The sequence below is a fragment of the Caenorhabditis elegans genome, chromosome V (genome assembly GCF_000002985.6).
Source record: "Caenorhabditis elegans chromosome V".
Classification (NCBI taxonomy): domain Eukaryota; kingdom Metazoa; phylum Nematoda; class Chromadorea; order Rhabditida; family Rhabditidae; genus Caenorhabditis; species Caenorhabditis elegans.
Window position 1 is genome coordinate 1184792 of NC_003283.11, and position 19582 is coordinate 1204373.

The window sequence follows — 19582 nt, forward strand, 5'->3', positions numbered from 1 at the left end:
AAGAATGCTACCCCACTCTCAATCTTCATTCTTTCTCGGAAGCGTTCTTTCTCTCAAATTGTCTAAACACAACGCCATCGGGAATACAATAAATGTTTTATTCATTTTACAAATTACGCAAAAATTAAACAATTTCAATAGTAATAATCCAAAATATCGACAAAATCACTTACATAGCACCTCGACAAAACCGTAAAATCACATATACATAAGTAGGGGAGCACCATTAATTTACCAGACAAATGAAATAAAAACCAAATTAAATCTCAAACAGAGCACACGTGGCCTGCTCTTCGCTGGCTCCTTTCACTTCCTCGGCAGTGTACAGCTCGTCGCCAATCGATTTATAGAGGGAGGCTGAAATTTAGACATTTTTGTAATGTCGAAAATTTTTAAGGTGAAGTACCGAATGGTCCAAAACTACCGAATTTCGTAATAAGGCGTTCTGAAAATTTTTTTAAAAAAAGTTATGGCCGCTCAAAGTTTTGGAAAAAATGACCCATTTTTAGCTAAAATCTCAAATTTTGGCAACTTCTCGGTGTCGCAGCGGTTGGAACTTAAAGGTGGAGTACCGAAATCTGGGAAATATTTTTAATTGACTCCAAATTTTCCTCTGATTCCGAATTTCGATGTGAAAAAATTCAAAAAAATTTCCCTGATTTTATATTTGAGCTTGAAATCACGAATTTCGCTCGCATCACTTTTTTCAAATTCGCGCCCAAAGAAATTCGCATCGGAGCGCGCTTGCATCGTTTGATTTTTTTGTTTATTTTAAAAATGTTTTAAATATTTATTTTCGCCAAAATTAATTTTTTTAGCCAATTTCATTCATTTTTGCCGAGTTTTTATCGGTTTTGTTTTGAAAAAAATTTCTTTCCGACAAAAATATTTTTGTCGGAAGAAACTGGTTAAAAAAACATTTTTTAAAATAAACAAAAAAAAATCAAACGATGCAAGCGCGCTCCAATGCGGAATTTATTTAGGCGTGAATTTGAAAAAAAATGATGCGGACGAAATTCGTGATTTCAAGCTTAAATATATAATTAGGGAAATTTTTTTTTTGAATTTTTTCACATCGAAATTCGCAATCAGGGGAAAATTTGGAGTCAATTAAAACTATATTTCCCAGATTTTGGTACTTCACCTTTAAGTTCCAACCGCTGCGACACTGAGAAATTGCCAAAATTTGAGATTTTAGCTAAAAATACACAATTTTTTTCAAAACTTTGAGCGGACATAACTTTTTTTTGAAAAATTTTCACAATGGCTCATTACGAAATTCGGTAGTTTTGGACCATTTTGGGTCTGAAAAAGCAAAGTCTCAAACTTCGGCGCTTCTATATTCACGTGGTGTCAGATTGTCCCATAACGGTTTGATCTACAAAAAATGCGGGAATTTTTTCCCCAGACAAATGTAACGTCATCGCGTTCTTAACCATGCGAAATCAGTTGAAAATTCTGTGTCTTTAAATTCCCGCTTTTTTGTAGATCAAGCCGTTATGGGACAATCTGACATCACGTGTATATTATTATTTAGCTACCTTTAGCTTTTTTCTCTGTTAAATGCTCTTTAATGGCATATCTTGTCTGCCGAACGCAGTGCTGATTGGCAGCTTCCACAACTTTCGGGATCAAAGCATCGTTCAGATTCCGTACATCGATAAATCGAAATGCGTCGACGATTTGCTTTTTCTCGAGCATCACTTCAACAATTTCATCGCTAGCCTTGTTTCTGGCAAGAATATCCACTCCCGATTGGAAAAGTGTCGAGCATCGAGCTTCGTAGGATAGTAACAAGAATGCCAATGGTTTGGAGTCGTTAATAACCTGAAAAGGAGAATTTTTTTTTAAACTTTTTTTTTTAACTTTCAGAAAGTATAATTACGAAATTTGGTAGTTTTGGTCTTTTTTGGGTCTAAAAACTAAATTTCAAATTTCGGTTCTTCATCTTTAAATCGCTCTACATGTTTTTATAGTTTAGTCGTTTTTTATACATAGCAGTTTCTTCCAGATTTCAACTATAAAAATATCGAATTTTTTAAAAGTTATTACGGGGGACACTAAATTCTGAGAATACGGCGTATCACACATCCTATTTGACGCGCAAAATATCTCGTAGCGAAAACTACAGTAATCCTTTAAATTACTACTGTTGCGCGCTTGTGCCTTTTTTTACGGGATCTCGATTTTCGAAACGAATTTCCATGGCGGATATATCATATATTTAGTTGTTTCGTACAATTAATATATTTTAAATGAGCTCCGTAAATCGACACAAGCGCTACAGTAGTCATTTAGAGAGTTACTGTAGTTTTCGCTGCGAGATATTTTGCGAATTCTCAGAATTCTGTGTCCCCATAATAATAATAATAATAATATTAATTTAAAACATATCCGATACCCATCATACCCTATAGGTGACAATTTGCTGTAATTTCGACATCTCGCCAGCTTCGGCCAGTGTCTCAACGACCATTTCAATTAGGTAGGCTTCTGGCGTTATTTCTGCGTCGAAGAGCGACCGTAGATACTGGAGCATAATATTTGCCACGTATGATTCGGGTAGCGATACTTCTTCCTGAAAATGGCAAGTTTTTTATTACACAGTAGAATACAGGCGTTTTTGCAACAAAAAAAAATTTATCGAAAAATTGCCGGTTTGCTGCCGTTTATTTCGGAAATTTTCAATTCCGGAAAATTGCCGATTTGCCGGAAATTTTTATTTTCAGCAAAATTGCCGTTTTGCCGGAAATTTTCATTTATGGCAAATTGCTGGTTTGCCGATTTGCCGGAAATTTTCGGCAGTTTCTGTTTTTTCCGGCAAGCTCAGTATTTTTCCGATTATCCGATTAGCCGGAAATTGTCATTTTTGGCAAATTGCTGATTTTTAAAAAAGTTTTTTTTTGTTGCATAAACCTAGTTTTTGGGTGTTTTGTTCCTATTTTTTCAGTAATTTTTTTTTTCGATTTTCAAAATCTTCTTGATTTTTCAATTCTTTTTTGATTTTTATTTTTCTCTCGAAAGTGGAGTCCCAGTAAACCGAAAATAACTGTTAAAAATTAAAAAAAAAAAAAAAAGTTAAAAAATGAAAGTTTCCGGCAAATCGACAAATTGCCGGAATAGAAAAATTCAGGCAAATCTCCAATTTGCCGGAGTTTAAAATTTCCACCAATTCGGCAAATTGCTGGAGTTGCAAATTTCCGGCAAAAATCGCCTTTTTGCCGAAATTGAAATTTCCGTCAAAAATCGCCAATTTGCTGGAATTGAACATCTCCGGCAAATCGGCAAATTATCAATTTGCCGGAATTGCAAGTTTCCGGCAAAACAGAAAATTTACTGAAAATGAAAATTTCCGCCAAATCAGAAATTTGCCGGATTTGAAAATTTCCGGCAAATCGACAATTTGCAGAAATTGAACATCTCCGGCAAATCGGCAAATTGGCCATTTGCCGGAGTTTAAAATTTCCGTTGCAAAAAAAACTTGATTTTCTATAAGAAAAATAACGATTTTTCAATATTTTTTATGTAGGAAGGTCTCCTCACCCTCAATGGAATGAGAACAGAGCTTTGCATTTCCTGCTGCGTCACTGCCAAACTCGCGTATTTCTCGCAGTCTAATACGGGCTTCTGGCTACTTCCAGAGCCATTTTCAACTGAATTTTCACTAGCAGACGATTTTCCAGTAACTCCTGTGAGCATTGCGAATACTTTCCGGATTTGTCGGAGAGACAGAGCGCGAGCTTTGAGGCAAGCCAACAATGTCGTCACGAACAGCTTCTTCTCGTTGCTCCGTCTCGCCAAATATTCGAGCATCGTTTGTTTGTCGGCGATTTCGAGTTGAGCGTGCTCATTTTTCAGACGAATCGAGTACATCACACCGCCAGACGAATCAATGACGATGTCGGGGAGGAAGGTGAACCAGAAATTGGTGTAGAGAGCTGGAGGTGGCTGGTGTTGTGGATGGGATTCTGAAAAAATCTTGTAAGATCGGAAAATTAAAATGTTTCGATTTTTATATAAAATAAAATCGAAAATCGAAATTTTTTTGAATAGAAAAACGAAAAACAAAAAAATTTCAATTTTTTAAACAATAAAATCGGAAAAAAAGTTGATTTTTTTAAAACTAAAAACGAACATTTTCGGTTTTGTCAAAGATAATTAATTTTTATATTTAAATCGAAAATTGAAAACCTAAAAAATTTCCGATTTTTTTTAATTTTCGATTTGTTTTTTAACTTTTTTATAAAATCGAAAAAATAAAACTTTCAATTTTTTTAAAATAAAATCGAAAAACGTTCGATTTTTTTTTGAATAAAATATAAAAATTAAAATTTTTCGATTTTTTTAAATTTTTTTATAAAATCGGAAAACTAAATTTTTTCGGCTTTTTTTTTTAAATAAAATAGAAAAATTAAAAATTTCGTTTTTTAAAGAAAATCGGAAAATTAAAATTTTTCGGCTTTTAAAAAAAAAAAAATTTTTTTTGAATAGAAAAACGAAAATTTTTCAATTTTTTTAAAATAAAATCGGAACAAAATTTGATTTTTTTTTTAACGAAAAACGAACATTTTTGGTTTTTTTTAAATATAAAATTCAAAAACTGAAAATTTTCAATTTTTTTTTCAAAATAAAAGTGAAAACCGAAAAACTAATATTTTTCGGTTTTTTTTAATCCAAAAATCGAAAATTTTTGGTTTTTTTAAATCAAATTTTATTCGTTTTTTGATCGAAACTTTTTTGCTAAGAAAATCAAAAAAACTAAAATTTTTTTTCAATTTTTTAAATTAAAATTGCAAAATTAAAATTTATTCGGTTTTAAAAAAAAATAAAATCGATTTTATTTTTTAAAAAATCGAAGAATTATCGTTTTTCGTTTTTTTTATCGAACATTTTTTTATTTTTCTAAAAATAAAATTAAAGAAAAACATTTTTCGATTAAAAAACGAAAAACTAAAAATTTCGATTTTTTAACAATAAAAAGGACTAGCGGGCCCTGCGGGCCCGCCAGTTGTAGGGGGTGTAAGGCGAGTCCCCCTGCCGGGCGTAGGTTCTCGGCTTCGCCTCGAACCTGTTAGAGGGTTCGTGAAATTTTCAGTGGGTCAATGTCTTCTTGATTTTTGAGTTCGGTTTGACCAAAAACAGACGCACCCGATGAATCAGTTAAAGCTGAGTTTTGATTGATTGAAGTTTGAGGAGGCTTTATATTAGGGGAGACGTACCCATATTTTGTATAAAATCGAGTATTTCTATTCGAATCCCGATTACTCACAAAAAACAAAAAAATTTGTCACTAAATTGAACCAACTACCAAAATTTCTGCAGTCATACGCACTAACCACTCGGCCATGCGGGAGACACCTCAAACCGGGATGTAGGGAAGAAAATTTTCTGGAGGAAGTCGTCTTTCGATTCCGCTTTCTTCAAATATGACTATTTGGGAAAAGACGTTCGAAAACCGTTTATCACTGATAAGTCAGCGGAAAACCTAATTTTTGAAAATTTTATTACAGGATTGTACTCATTATTGAATTCCCGAAAAGGAGACGTACAGTTGAGGGCTATATCTTGTACACAGACAGATGTATAGAAAAAAACAAGTTTTGGCCTGAAAATTGAAAAAAAAATAATATCTCTTGGCAGAGCATTGCTAACGCGACGAAACTTCATCTTCCATTAAATAAAATCAAAAACTATGAATTAAAAATACATTCCGCGAAACTTTAGTGGAAAAATGTTCAGGGGACCCAGGAAACCACTCCCCCCAGTACTAAATTTTTGAATTATTTTTTTCTTGAAAAATTTTCCCACTGAACTTTTTACAAATTTTATATGTCTCGATGCGTCTTGATGAGACCTACACGTCAATTTTTGGAAAACTAAGAAAAATTGAAAACTGACCGAGTTATGATTGAAAAAGTAGATTCGCGAAAATGAGAAAGTGTGCAAAATTTGGCACTTATTCGTCTTGCTCGGCCGACTCATAGAACATTTTCCAATTCTGAGTTAAAAATCGTGTTCAGCGTACTTTTTTACGTGGGGTAAACAAAACAAATATCAAAAAAAGATAAAGTAGAACTTGAGATAAAGACGAAAAACTACTTTTTCGGAAAAAAATTTTTTTTTGGCAAAATGTCATTTTTTGGCCTTTTGTTTTATCACAACTTTTTTCCTTTTGCACTTATGAACTCAAACTTTTTTTCAAAAAATCAGACTCTCTGAGTAGTATGTTGCACAGAAATTTGGAACAAAACCGAGCAAAACCCGAATTTTAATTCAATTAAAACATGCTTTTTTGGGGGTAAAAAGAGCAACAAAAAAATTTTTCAAACTGGGGAAAGCTGTCCTGGGCTCAATTTTGCTCCGAACTTAGTGCCGTTTTCTGCTCCACTGTGGGGCAAAATATTTCTAGTAGGATTTCAAATATTAGAGCATGAAGTCACACGGTTCAGGAGTTATTAATGAAAACGAAGTGTGACATTTTTTCGCAAGCCAAAAAAAACGCGAAAAAACGCGAAAAAGGGGCGGAGTCTGTACACTCGGCATTTATTAGAGGCTGCTTGGCAGAAAATAGAAAACTTTTTGGTTTTTTTTTAATCGAAAACCGAAAAACGAAGATTTTCCAATTTTTTCAAAAAAAAAAGGGAAAATTGGAAATTTTCGATTTTTCAAAAAAAAATGTAAAAATTTTTTTCGATTTAAAAAAAATCAAAAATTAATCATTTTCGCGTTTCCGATTTTTTTTTTCGAAAAATTGACCAAAATTTTCTTTTTTAGACGGAACATTTTTTCTCTTATCAATAGAAATCGAATTTTATGGACAATTTTCTGAAACATTTTTTTCCAGTTTTCAATGTTGAAAAAATCGAAAAATTTCCGATTTTTTGCTTTTTTTTTCCAAAAATATATTAAAATTTGGTAATTTTTCCTCTTTTTTGAAAGAAATGTTTATGTTTTTTCATGGATTTTCTCCTCAATATAAACGAAATCAGATTTTTAAAAAAATCGAATTTTATGCCAAAATTTTTTTTTCGATTTTTCAATTTTCCAGAAACAATTTTTAAAAATAGTTGGTTTTTTTTAAATATTTTTCTGAAAAGCTCCGTTGTGAATCTCGGCTTTCGGAGATTTTTCAATTTTTTTTTTAAATAAAATCGATTTAATTTTAAAAAAATCGAAATTTTTTCGTTTTTACGTAGAAAAACGGAAAATTTTCGGTTTTTTTATAACATCGGAAAATTAAAATTTTTTGGCGTTTTTATAAAAATAAAATCGAAAAACTAATTTTTTTCGAGTTTCGAGATTTTAAAAATCGAAAATTAATCATTTTCCATTTTCCGATATGTTGGTTTTTTCTTGATAAAATCGATTTTTTTTTCGATTTTCAAAAAATAAAATTCGGTTTCATTTTGTTTTTCGATTTAAAAAAAAAACGAAAAATTTTCGTTTTTCGGTTTTATGAATAAATTTGGAAAATTTTTGTCTTTCGTTTTTTTTTATCGAAAAATGTTTGTTTTCCGATTTAAATAAAAAACGAAAAATTTTCGATTTTTTAGAATAAAATCGGTTTAATTTTTTAAAAATCGAAATTTTTAATCGAAAAACAAACATTTTTTAATTTAAAAAAAAATCAAAAATTAATAACTTTCGATTTTCCGATATTTTGAATTTTTTTTTCGAAAAATTGATGAAAATTTTAGTTTTTTTTTTCATCAATTTTTTATTGATTTTTCAATTTTTCAGAAAATCAATAAATTTTCAATGTAAACAGAATTTGGTAAAAAAAATCGAATTTCAAGTTAATTTTCTAACTTTTTTTTTAATTTAAAAAAAAATTGGAAAATTTTTTCGAAATTTCGAATTAGTTTTTTGATTTTTCGAAAAATAGATTAAATTTTTGAACATGTGTTGCTCCTTTTTTTAAAATTTTTTAAAAATAATTTTCTGAAAAGCTCCGTTAGTCGTCGTTCAAGTACCTATTGTGGTGACAACAAGAGGTGAATGACTCTTGCTCGGCGAGCTGACTCTTATATCAAAAATCAGCGATTTTTGCGACGCCTGGTGATGTACAACGACCAAATTATCGATTACATGAATACCACAGCCACCATTGAATCCTGAAAATTATTTTTGATTAATTTTTTGTTTATTTTTATAAATTAAAAAAAAAATTTAAATTAATTTTATTCAGCACCTAAAATTAATGAATGCTTGAAACTGGGTCCTGTAGCCGCATCAAATGGCAATTCATAGAGATCGAGCACTGTGGCGTTCCGGTTACTGTATTTGAACACTAGCACATAAACTCTGCCATATCTGAAAAATAGGAATAATTGTTTCAATGTGGAAATCCCAATTGTCGTTCGGCAAAATTTGTCGATTTGCCGGAAATTTTAAAGTCCGGCAATTTGCCGATTTGCCGGAAGTTTCAAATTCCGACAATTTGCCAATTTGCTGGAGGTTTTCAATTCCGGCAATTTGACCGATTTGCCGGAATTATTCAATTCCTGCAATTCGCTGATTTGCCGGAAATTTTAACTTCCGGCAATTCTGGCATTTTGCCGATTCGCCAGAAGTATTCAATTCCTGCAATTTGCCGATTTTCCGGGAATTTTTAATTCCGGCAATTTGCCGATTTGCCGGAAATTTAAATTCCGACAATTTACCAATTTGCTGGAGGTTTTCAATTCCGGCAATTTGTTGATTTGCCGGAATTATTCAATTCCTGCAATTCGCTGATTTGCCGGAAGTTTCAAATTCCGGCAATTTGCCAATTTGCTGGAGGTTTTCAATTCCTGCAATTCGCTGATTTGCCGGAAATTTTAAATTCCGGCAATTCTGGCATTTTGCCGATTCGCCAGAAGTATTCAATTCCTGCAATTTGCCGATTTTCCGGGAGTTTTTAATTCTGCCAATTAGCCGACTCGCCAGAAGTATTCAATTTTGGCAATTTGCCGAATTTTGCCGGAAGTTTTAAATTCCGGCAATTCTGGCAATTTTCCGATTTGCCGGAAGTTTCAAATTTTGGCAATTTACCGATTTGAGGGAAATTTTAATTCCGGCAATTTGCCAATTTGCTGGAGGTTTTCAATTCCGGCAATTTGTCGATTTGCCGGAATTATTCAATTCCTGCAATTGGCTGATTTGCCGGAAATTTTAAATTCTGCCAATTAGCCGACTCGCCAGAAGTATTCAATTTTGGCATTTGCCGGAAGTTTTAAATTCCGGCAATTCTGGCAATTTGCCGATTTGCCGGAAGTATTCAATTTTGGCAATTTGCCGGAAGTTTTAAATTCCGGCAATTCTGGCAATTTGCCGATTTTCCGGAAATTTTAATTCCGGCAATTTTCCGATTTGCCGGAAATTTTAAATTCCGGCAATTCTGGCAATTTGCCGATTCGCCAGAAATATTCAATTCCGGCAATTTGCCGATTCGCAAGAAGTATTAAATTTCGGCAAATTGCCGATTTGCCGGAAGTTTTAAATTCCGGCAATTCGCCGGAAGTCCCGTTTGCCGCCCACCAACTATAAATTGTAAAAATCCGGAAAAAATTGAGTTTTTTAAAGCTAAAAATCGTAAAAATTCCGGAAAAATTGGAGTTTTTCAGTTGAAAATTGTAAAAATCCGGTAAAAACCGGTAAAGAGTTTTTGAGTTAAAAATACGTTGATTTTCGTTCATTTTGTATCCTTGCCCAAAACCTTCGATTTTATCCATTTAAAATAATATTTTTCGTTCAAATTTGCGCGAAAAAATTGTGATAAAGCTTTTAAAAAACTGCAATTTTCAACGGCAAGGGTCAGCAAACGCGCTCCATGGAAGCGATATTACATCGTGGCAATCGCCGCGTCTTTTTCCAGAAAGTTCTCCTTCGATATGGATCCTCCAAAATCGACTTCAAACCCCTTCATTCTAGTAAACTGGGAGTGCGTCACAACGAATGGCTGAAGATATGAACAAGACTGGCCATTTGCGATGAGAAGCAGCTGACTGGGCGCCTGAAATTTATGTGTTTAAATTTTAAATTTAAAGGTGGAGTGCGCCCAGTGGGGAAATTACCGAAATGGCCTAAAATCATGGTTAAAAAATTCAAAAAAAAAATTCTAAATTATATATGATTTTTTGAAAATTGAAAAAATCTCAGATTTTGCCTAATTCCTATTTGAACTTCCGCCAATTGGATTTGTTCGATGGAGCGCGCTTGCATGTTTTTAAATTTATTTATTTTATTTTTTGTTATTTTCCACCGATTTTTAATGTTTTCGATGTATTTTTGCTTGAATTTTAGAGAAAAAGTCATGATAAATGCAAATTTTCGATTAAAAAGCACGCTCACAGGCGTAAATTAGTGAAATTAATTATATTAATAGGTTCGAAATCGTATAAAATCGTTACTTTGTCATTTTTACGCCTGTAAGCGTGCTTTTTAATCGAAAATTTACATTTATCTTGGCCTTTTCTCTAAAATTCGAGCAAAAATACACCGAAAACAATAAAAATCGGTGGAAAATAAGAAACAAATAAAATAAATAAATTTAAATACGTGCAAGCGCGCTCCATCGAACAAATCCAATTGGCGGTAATTCAAATAGGAATTAGGCAAAAACTGAGATTTTTTCAATTTTCAAAAAATCATATAAAATTTATAAAAAAGTTTCCAATTTTTTACCATGATATTTGGTCGTTTTGGTACCATAGGCATGTTTTAAAGCAATTTCTCCACTGGCGCCGCCAAAATCTTGACAAATTGTTCGAATTTACATAATAAATTGCCCATGCAGCGTTGACATTTGTCGCTTTTAACAATTTCGACGACTTTTTATCCTCATTAATGTATAATAATTCGGCACTATGGTTGTTCACGAGGAGGAGCTGCAAAAATCGATTTTTTCAGGCGAAAATTGATTTTTTTACAATTTTTTTTCGCTCCAACCAACCTGATTATTAGTGACCCATTCAACTGCCAGCAATGGTTCTTTCGACTTTGTGTTGACTGTTAACTCCAAACACAGAGAAGTCTCGGTTTTTTCCAAAAAAACCACGTCTGCGGTGGTTGGGGTGCGTTGCATCGCACAGAGCCGGCCATCGGGCGAAAATTTCACAGTAGAAGGCTCCCCGCGATCCTTTGTTCGGACATTCATTATTTTATCGTTTTTCAGCGATTTCGAAGTGAGTCCCAGCGCCCCGTTGTTCCTCATTGTGCATATTCGCTGGCTGGAGCAGTCGAAAAAGTTGCGCGTGATGTTTCCGTCGTGAGAGGAGCGGTCTGGTTCGAACGGGATGAATGAGGCGCCAAGTTCGAGCATTTTTTTTAATGTTTATTATTTTTTCTGCAAAAATAGATAAAAAATAACCAAAGAGAAAAAAATGTCGTCAATTAAAATGCAAAGTACGCAAACACATTGCGGACTTTGTGCGGAATTTCGGAGTGTCGTTGTTTTATATTTAATTTTAATTTATATTTCTTAAGAAATTACGGATTTTTGCTTCCAAAATGTCCAAAATTAATAAATTTCACATTAATTTTCAGATGGACGAGTCGAAACCGGTTCAAATATCAATTTTCAATGTCATCGCTGTAATCTGTTCTGCAACATTTGCGATTTATAGCTCACAAATTGTTTCCACCATTTCTAGCACGGTTTGTTCGATATTATTACTCTAAAATCACAAATATATATTTTTCAGATCAAATCACTGTCCAAGCCAAAGCCCAGCCCAAAAGTCGTCGCGTTGAAGCTAAAAATTGCCGATTTGAAGCGAGAGCTGCACGGAATCTCTCCGACCGCCGAATTTGCACGATATTTCAAGAAGGATCGAGAAATGAATAAAGCCAGCGAAGAATTAGCTGCTTTGGAAGCCGCTAGCCCGTCTGAAAACTCGAGGAACTTGAAAATCGACACAGTTGTCAAAGTTTTTATGCAATTCTCCGCACTTTTTCTTCTGAGACACGTGTCCGCCATCACTGCCTACTGCATTCCGGATACTATTTTTTGGCCTTTCAACGTACTTGTTCGATTCCCAGCGGTTTTCGGAAATGACTCCTGCCCGGCCGGTATGAATTAATGAATTAATTATTTAAATATAAATATTTCTTTTCTTTTTTTTCAGAATTCGCCGAAGTTTCCGGATTCGCGCTCACATTTCTGATGATCCATCTGCTAAATCTGGCGCTCAAGACATTCAGAAAATCGGACCTGAAGACTGATTAATCTAATTTTTTTTTAAATTTTGTTTTTTCCTGTTTCCTGTTTCATGACTATTTCTCTCGACTCGGGTCTTTTAATATTTTTTTTTTGAATATACAATTGTATATTCAAATTGCGAGCTAATAAAATGCTAAATTGACACAAAACATTTCTATTTCTCAAAAAAAAAAACTGATAAAAATCGTAAAAACACGCTGAAAAACTGAAACGCTCCCGTAAATCGACACCAAGTAAGCGCGCTCCACTGAGAATTTCTTTGAGGCCCCACGAAAAGGGGAGCAGAACGAAAAGGGGATCTGCAAAAAGGGGATCTGCGAAAAGGGGAGATACGAAAAGGGGAGCAACGAAAAGGGGATCTGGCACTGTGCCAAACGCTATTTTTCTCGAAGAAAACGATACAACGATGCTCCGATGTTACGCGTCGCGTGTTGTTAAGCGTATCTTCTAGAAGAAAATTTCAAAAATCAACGTGCGTTGCGTGAGAAAAATTGCGTTTTGTGCGTTTGGCACAGTGCCAGCTCCCCTTTTCGTTGCTCCCCTTTTCGTATCTCCCCTTTTCGTATCTCCCCTTTTCGCAGATCCCCTTTTTGCAGATCCCCTTTTCGTTCTGCTTCCCTTTTCGTGGGGACTCATTTCTTTGCGCGCGCATTTAAAAAACTTAAGCGGGCAAAAATGAAATTCACTAATTTTTTGAAGATAGTTATTAGGACTCAGAAGCTAAATTGGATATTCCGCCTTTAAAATACGCGTTTATAAGTAATTAATCTAACTTTCAGACTAACTACCGGCTTTTTTCAACATCTTCGCCAAGAATTTCCACTTCAAATCAAGCTATTTATTGATATCACGATTCGACATAAAATAAATGAAAGAATTTTACACAGACAAGGAAGAGCTATTCGATCAATAAAGGGCGAGAAGTGGATGTGAAGAAGAGCCGACGATGCAGATGATTACCATTGCTGAAAGTAATAAATTATGCAACTAGCGAATTTTGAAAATTCAAAATTCTAGATTTTCCGTTTTTCAAATTTTAGAAATTCTATAAAATCGAAATTTTTTGATTTTTTTTTTGTTGAATTTTTAGAATTTTAAAATTCGAAAACAGAAAATTTTCAATTTTTCACGAAATGCTGCTCGTTTTCTCGGCTTTGAAAACGAACAGAAAGGCTTGATGTATATTGCGAATAGAAATTCGTTTCCTATTTTCATACCTCCTCCAGTTTCGGGACTCTCGGACCGGGTGCATCGACATCGACATTTCCATCAGCATCTCCATTATCATCGCTATTCTCATCATCGAATCCATCAGAGTCATCGGACGCGTTGGCTCCACGGGCTTAATTGTAAATGTATTTCCCGCGATTGATTTTCCGTCATAATTCACTCTAATTAGTTATTAAACGCACTTTTTCATTGATTTTCCGCCCTAATTTTCAAGTTTTATCGATCTGCGCTGTTAGAATTGTTTCTAATCAAACCAGGGACCATTTTTTTTATATTACCCACTCTTTCCGTATGAATCTTGAAAATTAGGACGCAAAATCGATAAGAAAGTATATTTAATAACTAATTCGAGTGAATTACGATGGAAAATCGATCGGGAACTACATTACAAATTTAATTTTAGTGAAATATGAAGCTAGAAAAAACTAGTTGTTCTCTAGGATTACTATTTCTGCTGGGTTTCGAAAAGAAAGTTTGCCGAGTTTTGTGTTGAGAAAGTGCTCAGGAGGTGCTGTAGGGTTGCTGTAGTCGGAGAAAACTGATTTTTTGGGTCTTCTGTGCAGAAAATTAGCTGGGTTTGACGTATTCTAGAGTTATGTTTTACGTTTTTCAATTTTAAGTTTTTGAACATTCTTAATTTCAATAAGTTTAATGTTAAAAAAAATTTAAAAAAAAACCTTCTTCCTGTCGGCGTCTCCAATGTTTGCGGTGCCAGTCGTTGTGATTCAGCCGGACGGCCTGCTGGCCGGTCGTTGGACGCGGTCTTGGCAGGGCCCATATATGGAACACAAAATTATGAGAATGCGTATTGCGCAGCATATCTGACGCGCATAATTCAAAAATCGAGCCCTCGAATCGCCACAACCACTACAGTAGTCATTTAAAGAATTACTGTAGTTTTCGCTACGAGATATTTTGCGCGTCAGATATGTTGCGCAATACGCATTCTCTGAATTTTACGTTCCCGTATCAGAGCTACAGTAATCATTTAAAGAATTACTGTGGTCTTCGCTAGGAGATGTAATGTGCGTCAGATATGTTGCACAATACGCATTCTCAGCATTGATGGTCTCGTAAAACGCCACGCACGGGGGGGGGGGGGGGGGGGGGCGGGGGACCTAATGTGGCCTAGGCCAAGGGTGTGCGGCTGGTACAGCCAGCCGAAAAATTTGCTCTGATGGGGCAAAATTCGGAAAATTGGCGCCGCCAGCCGACAGCCGCCGATCCGTGGCCGAGGTTACTGCAAGGAAAGCATCTGCAGAGATTGAAGACACACTGAATGGCATGTCTATTATGGCATTAGTACGAATTAAATAATAAAATAATTAGAAAATTCATGCAGGGCGCTCATGTGATCTCCGGAACGGCGCCCGCGCCGGCCTCAGCAGTCGCCGCGCCTGCCACCCACGCCGCATGTACAGTGCGGCGCGGAACCCCGAACGTGTCGGCCGCTCAGCGGCTACCATAAAGTCGCCACAACGGCGCCGCCGCCGGCCTCAGCGGTCGCCGCGCCGGTCACACGCTGCATGTATAGTGCGGCGCGGAACCCCGAACGTGTCGGCCGGTCAGCGGTTACCAAAAAGTCGCCACAACGGCATCGCCGCCGGCCTTACGCCGCATGTATCCGAATGTATAGTGCGGCGCAGAACTCCCGAACGTGTCGGCCGCTTTCAAAAAAACTACCTTTTCGCACTACGTTGCGCACACACAGCCGCGCGCGGCGTCGGCGCGAGGCTCACAATCCGCGCCTCACTCAGTTGGGTGCCCTAGTTTTCGCAAAGTGCAAGCGTAATATACAGTGCATTTTTTTCCACTTCTACGACTTTAAAGGCGCGCGCATTTATACAAAATGGTCCCGTCATTGGTCTCGCCACGCGCTCAACAAATCAATGGGACGCGCGTGGCGAGACCATTGCGCGAAAATGCGCGCGCCTTTAAAGTCGTAGAAGTTGGAAAAAAAATGCACTGTATACAAAAAGGATCATAGTCTGTGCGGGGAAACGCACAGGGCACTCACCCGCCTGCCCCACAGACCAGCACTCCACCACTTGGCCACTGCGCGCGCGCGCATGCCTCTTCACTTTTACAGCAGCCGACACCTCACGGGGTTCTGGCCTTCCTCATTATATTTTTCGCGCTCCATTGACAATCGCCTGTACTCCACACGGACAAATACATTTAGTTTTCAATCAAAACCGAGCCGCGACGCGACACGCAACGCGCCGTAAATCTACCCCAGATTTGGCCGAGCCAAAACTCTTCCATTTCAAAATATGAGGGACGCCAGAACCTCGTGGTACCTGCAAAGGACATTCAGCCCCTCCCTCCCGCTTCATGATCCTCCTGCTCCGAGAGCTATTTCAAAGAACTCACCATTTCAAATCTCGTCGACCGTCAATCGATTGATAAATCCAAGAGCAGCGGATAAACAGAATACGAAGACGGTAATGAAAATATTTGAAGAAGTCTGGGTGTTGCCACGTGGATGACGTGGGCCTATTTTCCGCGGTAAATGATTTTTGTTGTATTTTTGAGAAGAATGACATTTTTACGCAGGGGAATTTTAAATTTATTTATTTAACAAAAAAAAACAGAACAACTTTTTAGACACTACATCCAGTTTCAAAACAACTTAATATTTTATTTTTGTCAAATTCCAACAGTCTCTTGTTGCTCGTAGTCGTAGTTCCGGGATTTCAAAGGCAGAAGTGCTGGATTGCCGGGCTTTTGAGCATTTGCATCCGATTTTTCTGCTTCTTTTTCAGTTTCTGTGAGCTTAGAGATCATATAACTTTTACACGTGGTGTCAGGCTGTCTCATTGCGGTTTGATCTATTACCGGTACAGAGAGTGAGTGACAGACATCCGGGACCCAATGGGGCGGGGCGCGCGGAAGAGACGATTTGTCTCGATTTACGATATGATGACAATGAGGAAAATTTCGTAAATCGACACAAATCGTCTCTTCCGCGCGCCCCGCCCCATTGGGTCCCGGATGTCTGTCACTCTCTAACTATCTACACTCTCTGTACCGGTAATACAAAAAATGCGGGAAAACCTATGGTACCACACTGGCCAAATATCGTATTAAAATTTTTTTTTAATTTCTAAATTTTTTACCGCCAGTAGTTCGATGTTCGATGGAGCGCGCTTGCATTATTTTAATTTTTATTTATCCATTTTTCTAATTTTTATTGATTTTTCATGTTTTTTGTGAAAATTCACTGGAAATTTAATGAAAAATTCAAAATAGATGTAAATTCTTTATTAAAAAGCGGGTATAAAAGCCTGAATCTGTGAAATTAATTGTTCCAGGCTTAACGTCGTTGGAAAACGTTCTTTAGAAATTTTTAGTGAACAATTTACATGTATTTTGAATTTTTCATTAAATTTCCAGTGAATTTACACAAAAAACATAAAAAGTCAATAAAAAATGAAAAAAAAATTGATAAAAAAAAATTAAAATAATGTAAGCGCGCTCCATCGAACATCGAACTACTGGCGGTAATTCAAATCGGAATTTGATGCAATTCGAGATATTTTCAATTTTTAATATATTAGAATTTTTTTTTGAAATCAAAAACTGTCATTTCAACCTAAATTCATTGTTTTTGAGCTTTTAGGCTTGAATTTAAGCTTTTGAAAAATTCTGAAACAAAGAGAAAATTCATTGAGAAAATAGTGTGCAAAAATGAGAGACAGAGAGTAATTGCCGTCGGTTTCAGTGTTTGGTACGCAAACACCATTCAGAATATGAACATTGTCGAATACATCAATATAAACATACACGAATTTGTCTGATGTATAAAGATTCCCGAAGACACTTTCCAATTACCCAAATTGTTCATATTCTAAATGAGATTCTCTTACTAGAACACTCTTGGCCAATGTACGCAGCCGAACGTATCATAAGTGAATACAGAACACCAGTTATGTCCGAGCAAAAAGATCCGATTCAGAATATAAACATATTTGAATGAGACGGATGTATAAAGATTCCCGAAGACACTTTCCAATTACCCAAATTGTTCATATTCTAAATGAGATTCTCTTACTAGAACACTCTTGGCCAATGTACGCAGCCGAACGTATCATAAGTGAATACAGAACACCAGTTATGTCCGAGCAAAAAGATCCGATTCAGAATATAAACATATTTGAATTTGACGGATGTATAAAGATTCCCGAAGACACTTTCCAATTACCCAAATTGTTCATATTCTAAATGAGATTCTCTTACTAGAACACTCTTGGCCAATGTACGCAGCCAAACGTATCATAAGTGAATACAGAACACCAGTTATGTCCGAGCAAAAAGATCCGATTCAGAATATAAACATATTTGAATTTGACAGATGTATAAAGATTCCCAAAGACACTTTCCAATTACCCAAATTGTTCATATTCTAAATGAAAATCTCTTACTAGAACACTCTTGGCCAATGTACGCAGCCAAACGTATCATAAGTGAATACAGAACACCAGTTATGTCCGAGCAAAAAGATCCGATTCAGAATATAAACATATTTGAATTTGACGGATGTATAAAGATTCCCGAAGACACTTTCCAATTACCCAAATTGTTCATATTCTAAATGAGATTCTCTTACTAGAACACTCTTGGCCAATGTACGCAGCCGAACGTATCATAAGTGAATACAGAACACCAGTTATGTCCGAGCAAAAAGATCCGATTCAGAATATAAACATATTTGAATTTGACGGATGTATAAAGATTCCCAAAGACACTTTCCAATTACCCAAATTGTTCATATTCTAAATGAGATTCTCTTACTAGAACACTCTTGGCCAATGTACGCAGCCAAACGTATCATAAGTGAATACAGAACACCAGTTATGTCCGAGCAAAAAGATCCGATTCAGAATATAAACATATTTGAATTTGACAGATGTATAAAGATTCCCAAAGACACTTTCCAATTACCCAAATTGTTCATATTCTAAATGAGATTCTCTTACTAGAACACTCTTGGCCAATGTACGCAGCCGAACGTATCATAAGTGAATACAGAACACCAGTTATGTCCGAGCAAAAAGATCCGATTCAGAATATAAACATATTTGAATTTGACGGATGTATAAAGATTCCCAAAGACACTTTCCAATTACCCAAATTGTTCATATTCTAAATGAAAATCTCTTACTAGAACACTCTTGGCCAATGTACGCAGCCAAACGTATCATAAGTGAATACAGAACACCAGTTATGTCCGAGCAAAAAGATCCGATTCAGAATATAAACATATTTGAATTTGACGGATGTATAAAGATTCCCGAAGACACTTTCCAATTACCCAAATTGTTCATATTCTAAATGAGATTCTCTTACTAGAACACTCTTGGCCAATGTACGCAGCCGAACGTATCATAAGTGAATACAGAACACCAGTTATGTCCGAGCAAAAAAGATCCGATTCGGAATATAAACATATTTGAATTTGACGGATGTATAAAGATTCCCGAAGACACTTTCCAATTACCCAAATTGTTCATATTCTAAATGAGATTCTCTTACTAGAACACTCTTGGCCAATGTACGCAGCCGAACGTATCATAAGTGAATACAGAACACCAGTTATGTCCGAGCAAAAAGATCCGATTCAGAATATAAACATATTTGAATTTGACGGATGTATAAATATTCCCGAAGACACTTTCCAATTACCCAAATTGTTCATATTCTAAATGAGATTCTCTTACTAGAACACTCTTGGCCAATGTACGCAGCCGAACGTATCATAAGTGAATACAGAACACCAGTTATGTCCGAGCAAAAAGATCCGATTCAGAATATAAACATATTTGAATGAGACGGATGTATAAAGATTCCCGAAGACACTTTCCAATTACCCAAATTGTTCATATTCTAAATGAGATTCTCTTACTAGAACACTCTTGGCCAATGTACGCAGCCGAACGTATCATAAGTGAATACAGAACACCAGTTATGTCCGAGCAAAAAAGATCCGATTCGGAATATAAACATATTTGAATTTGACGGATGTATAAAAATTCCCGAAGACACTTTCCAATTACCCAAATTGTTCATATTCTAAATGAGATTCTCTTACTAGAACACTCTTGGCCAATGTACGCAGCCGAACGTATCATAAGTGAATACAGAACACCA

The 19582-nt window shown here is 35.7% G+C and overlaps 3 protein-coding genes and 1 non-coding gene across 9 annotated transcripts; 2 read left to right on the plus strand and 2 right to left on the minus strand.

Moving 5' to 3' along the window:
• Positions 1 to 84: 84 nt before the first annotated feature.
• On the minus strand, positions 85 to 11336 carry Y50D4A.4 (Mic1 domain-containing protein; the record flags this gene model as incomplete). 4 transcript variants are annotated; one of them, NM_070991.9, is made up of 9 exons in its annotated part: positions 85 to 357; positions 1542 to 1827; positions 2411 to 2578; positions 3544 to 3968; positions 7974 to 8114; positions 8192 to 8313; positions 9828 to 9994; positions 10758 to 10868; positions 10934 to 11336. In NM_070991.9, 9 exons carry the CDS (start codon positions 11300 to 11302, stop codon positions 260 to 262), a joined length of 1887 nt encoding a protein of 628 aa, NP_503392.3. The 4 variants fall into 4 exon arrangements, 3 of the variants coding, with proteins under 3 accessions (NP_503392.3, NP_001300263.1, NP_001300262.1); NM_001313334.3 differs by lacking the exons at positions 10758 to 10868; positions 10934 to 11336 and having other exon boundaries at positions 260 to 357; positions 9828 to 9907; NR_132500.1 differs by lacking the exons at positions 9828 to 9994; positions 10758 to 10868; positions 10934 to 11336.
• Positions 11281 to 12350, plus strand: wrb-1 (Guided entry of tail-anchored proteins factor 1; the record flags this gene model as incomplete). 2 transcript variants are annotated; one of them, NM_001269064.4, is made up of 4 exons in its annotated part: positions 11281 to 11292; positions 11527 to 11637; positions 11685 to 12051; positions 12108 to 12208. In NM_001269064.4, the coding sequence occupies 4 exons, from the start codon at positions 11281 to 11283 to the stop codon at positions 12206 to 12208; spliced, it is 591 nt and encodes a 196-aa protein (NP_001255993.1). The 2 variants fall into 2 exon arrangements, with proteins under 2 accessions (NP_001255993.1, NP_001379795.1); NM_001392472.1 differs by lacking the exon at positions 11281 to 11292 and having other exon boundaries at positions 12108 to 12350.
• Positions 12351 to 13022: 672 nt separating this feature from the next.
• anr-58 lies at positions 13023 to 13269 on the plus strand. The gene has a single exon (NR_102007.1).
• Positions 13026 to 14478, minus strand: Y50D4A.6 (uncharacterized protein; the record flags this gene model as incomplete). Of its 2 annotated transcripts, NM_001269066.2 has the most annotated exons (3): positions 13026 to 13167; positions 13420 to 13544; positions 14110 to 14478. In NM_001269066.2, the coding sequence occupies 3 exons, from the start codon at positions 14249 to 14251 to the stop codon at positions 13159 to 13161; spliced, it is 276 nt and encodes a 91-aa protein (NP_001255995.1). The 2 variants fall into 2 exon arrangements, with proteins under 2 accessions (NP_001255995.1, NP_001300264.1); NM_001313335.1 differs by lacking the exon at positions 14110 to 14478 and having other exon boundaries at positions 13101 to 13167; positions 13420 to 13523.
• Positions 14479 to 19582: the final 5104 nt, after the last annotated feature.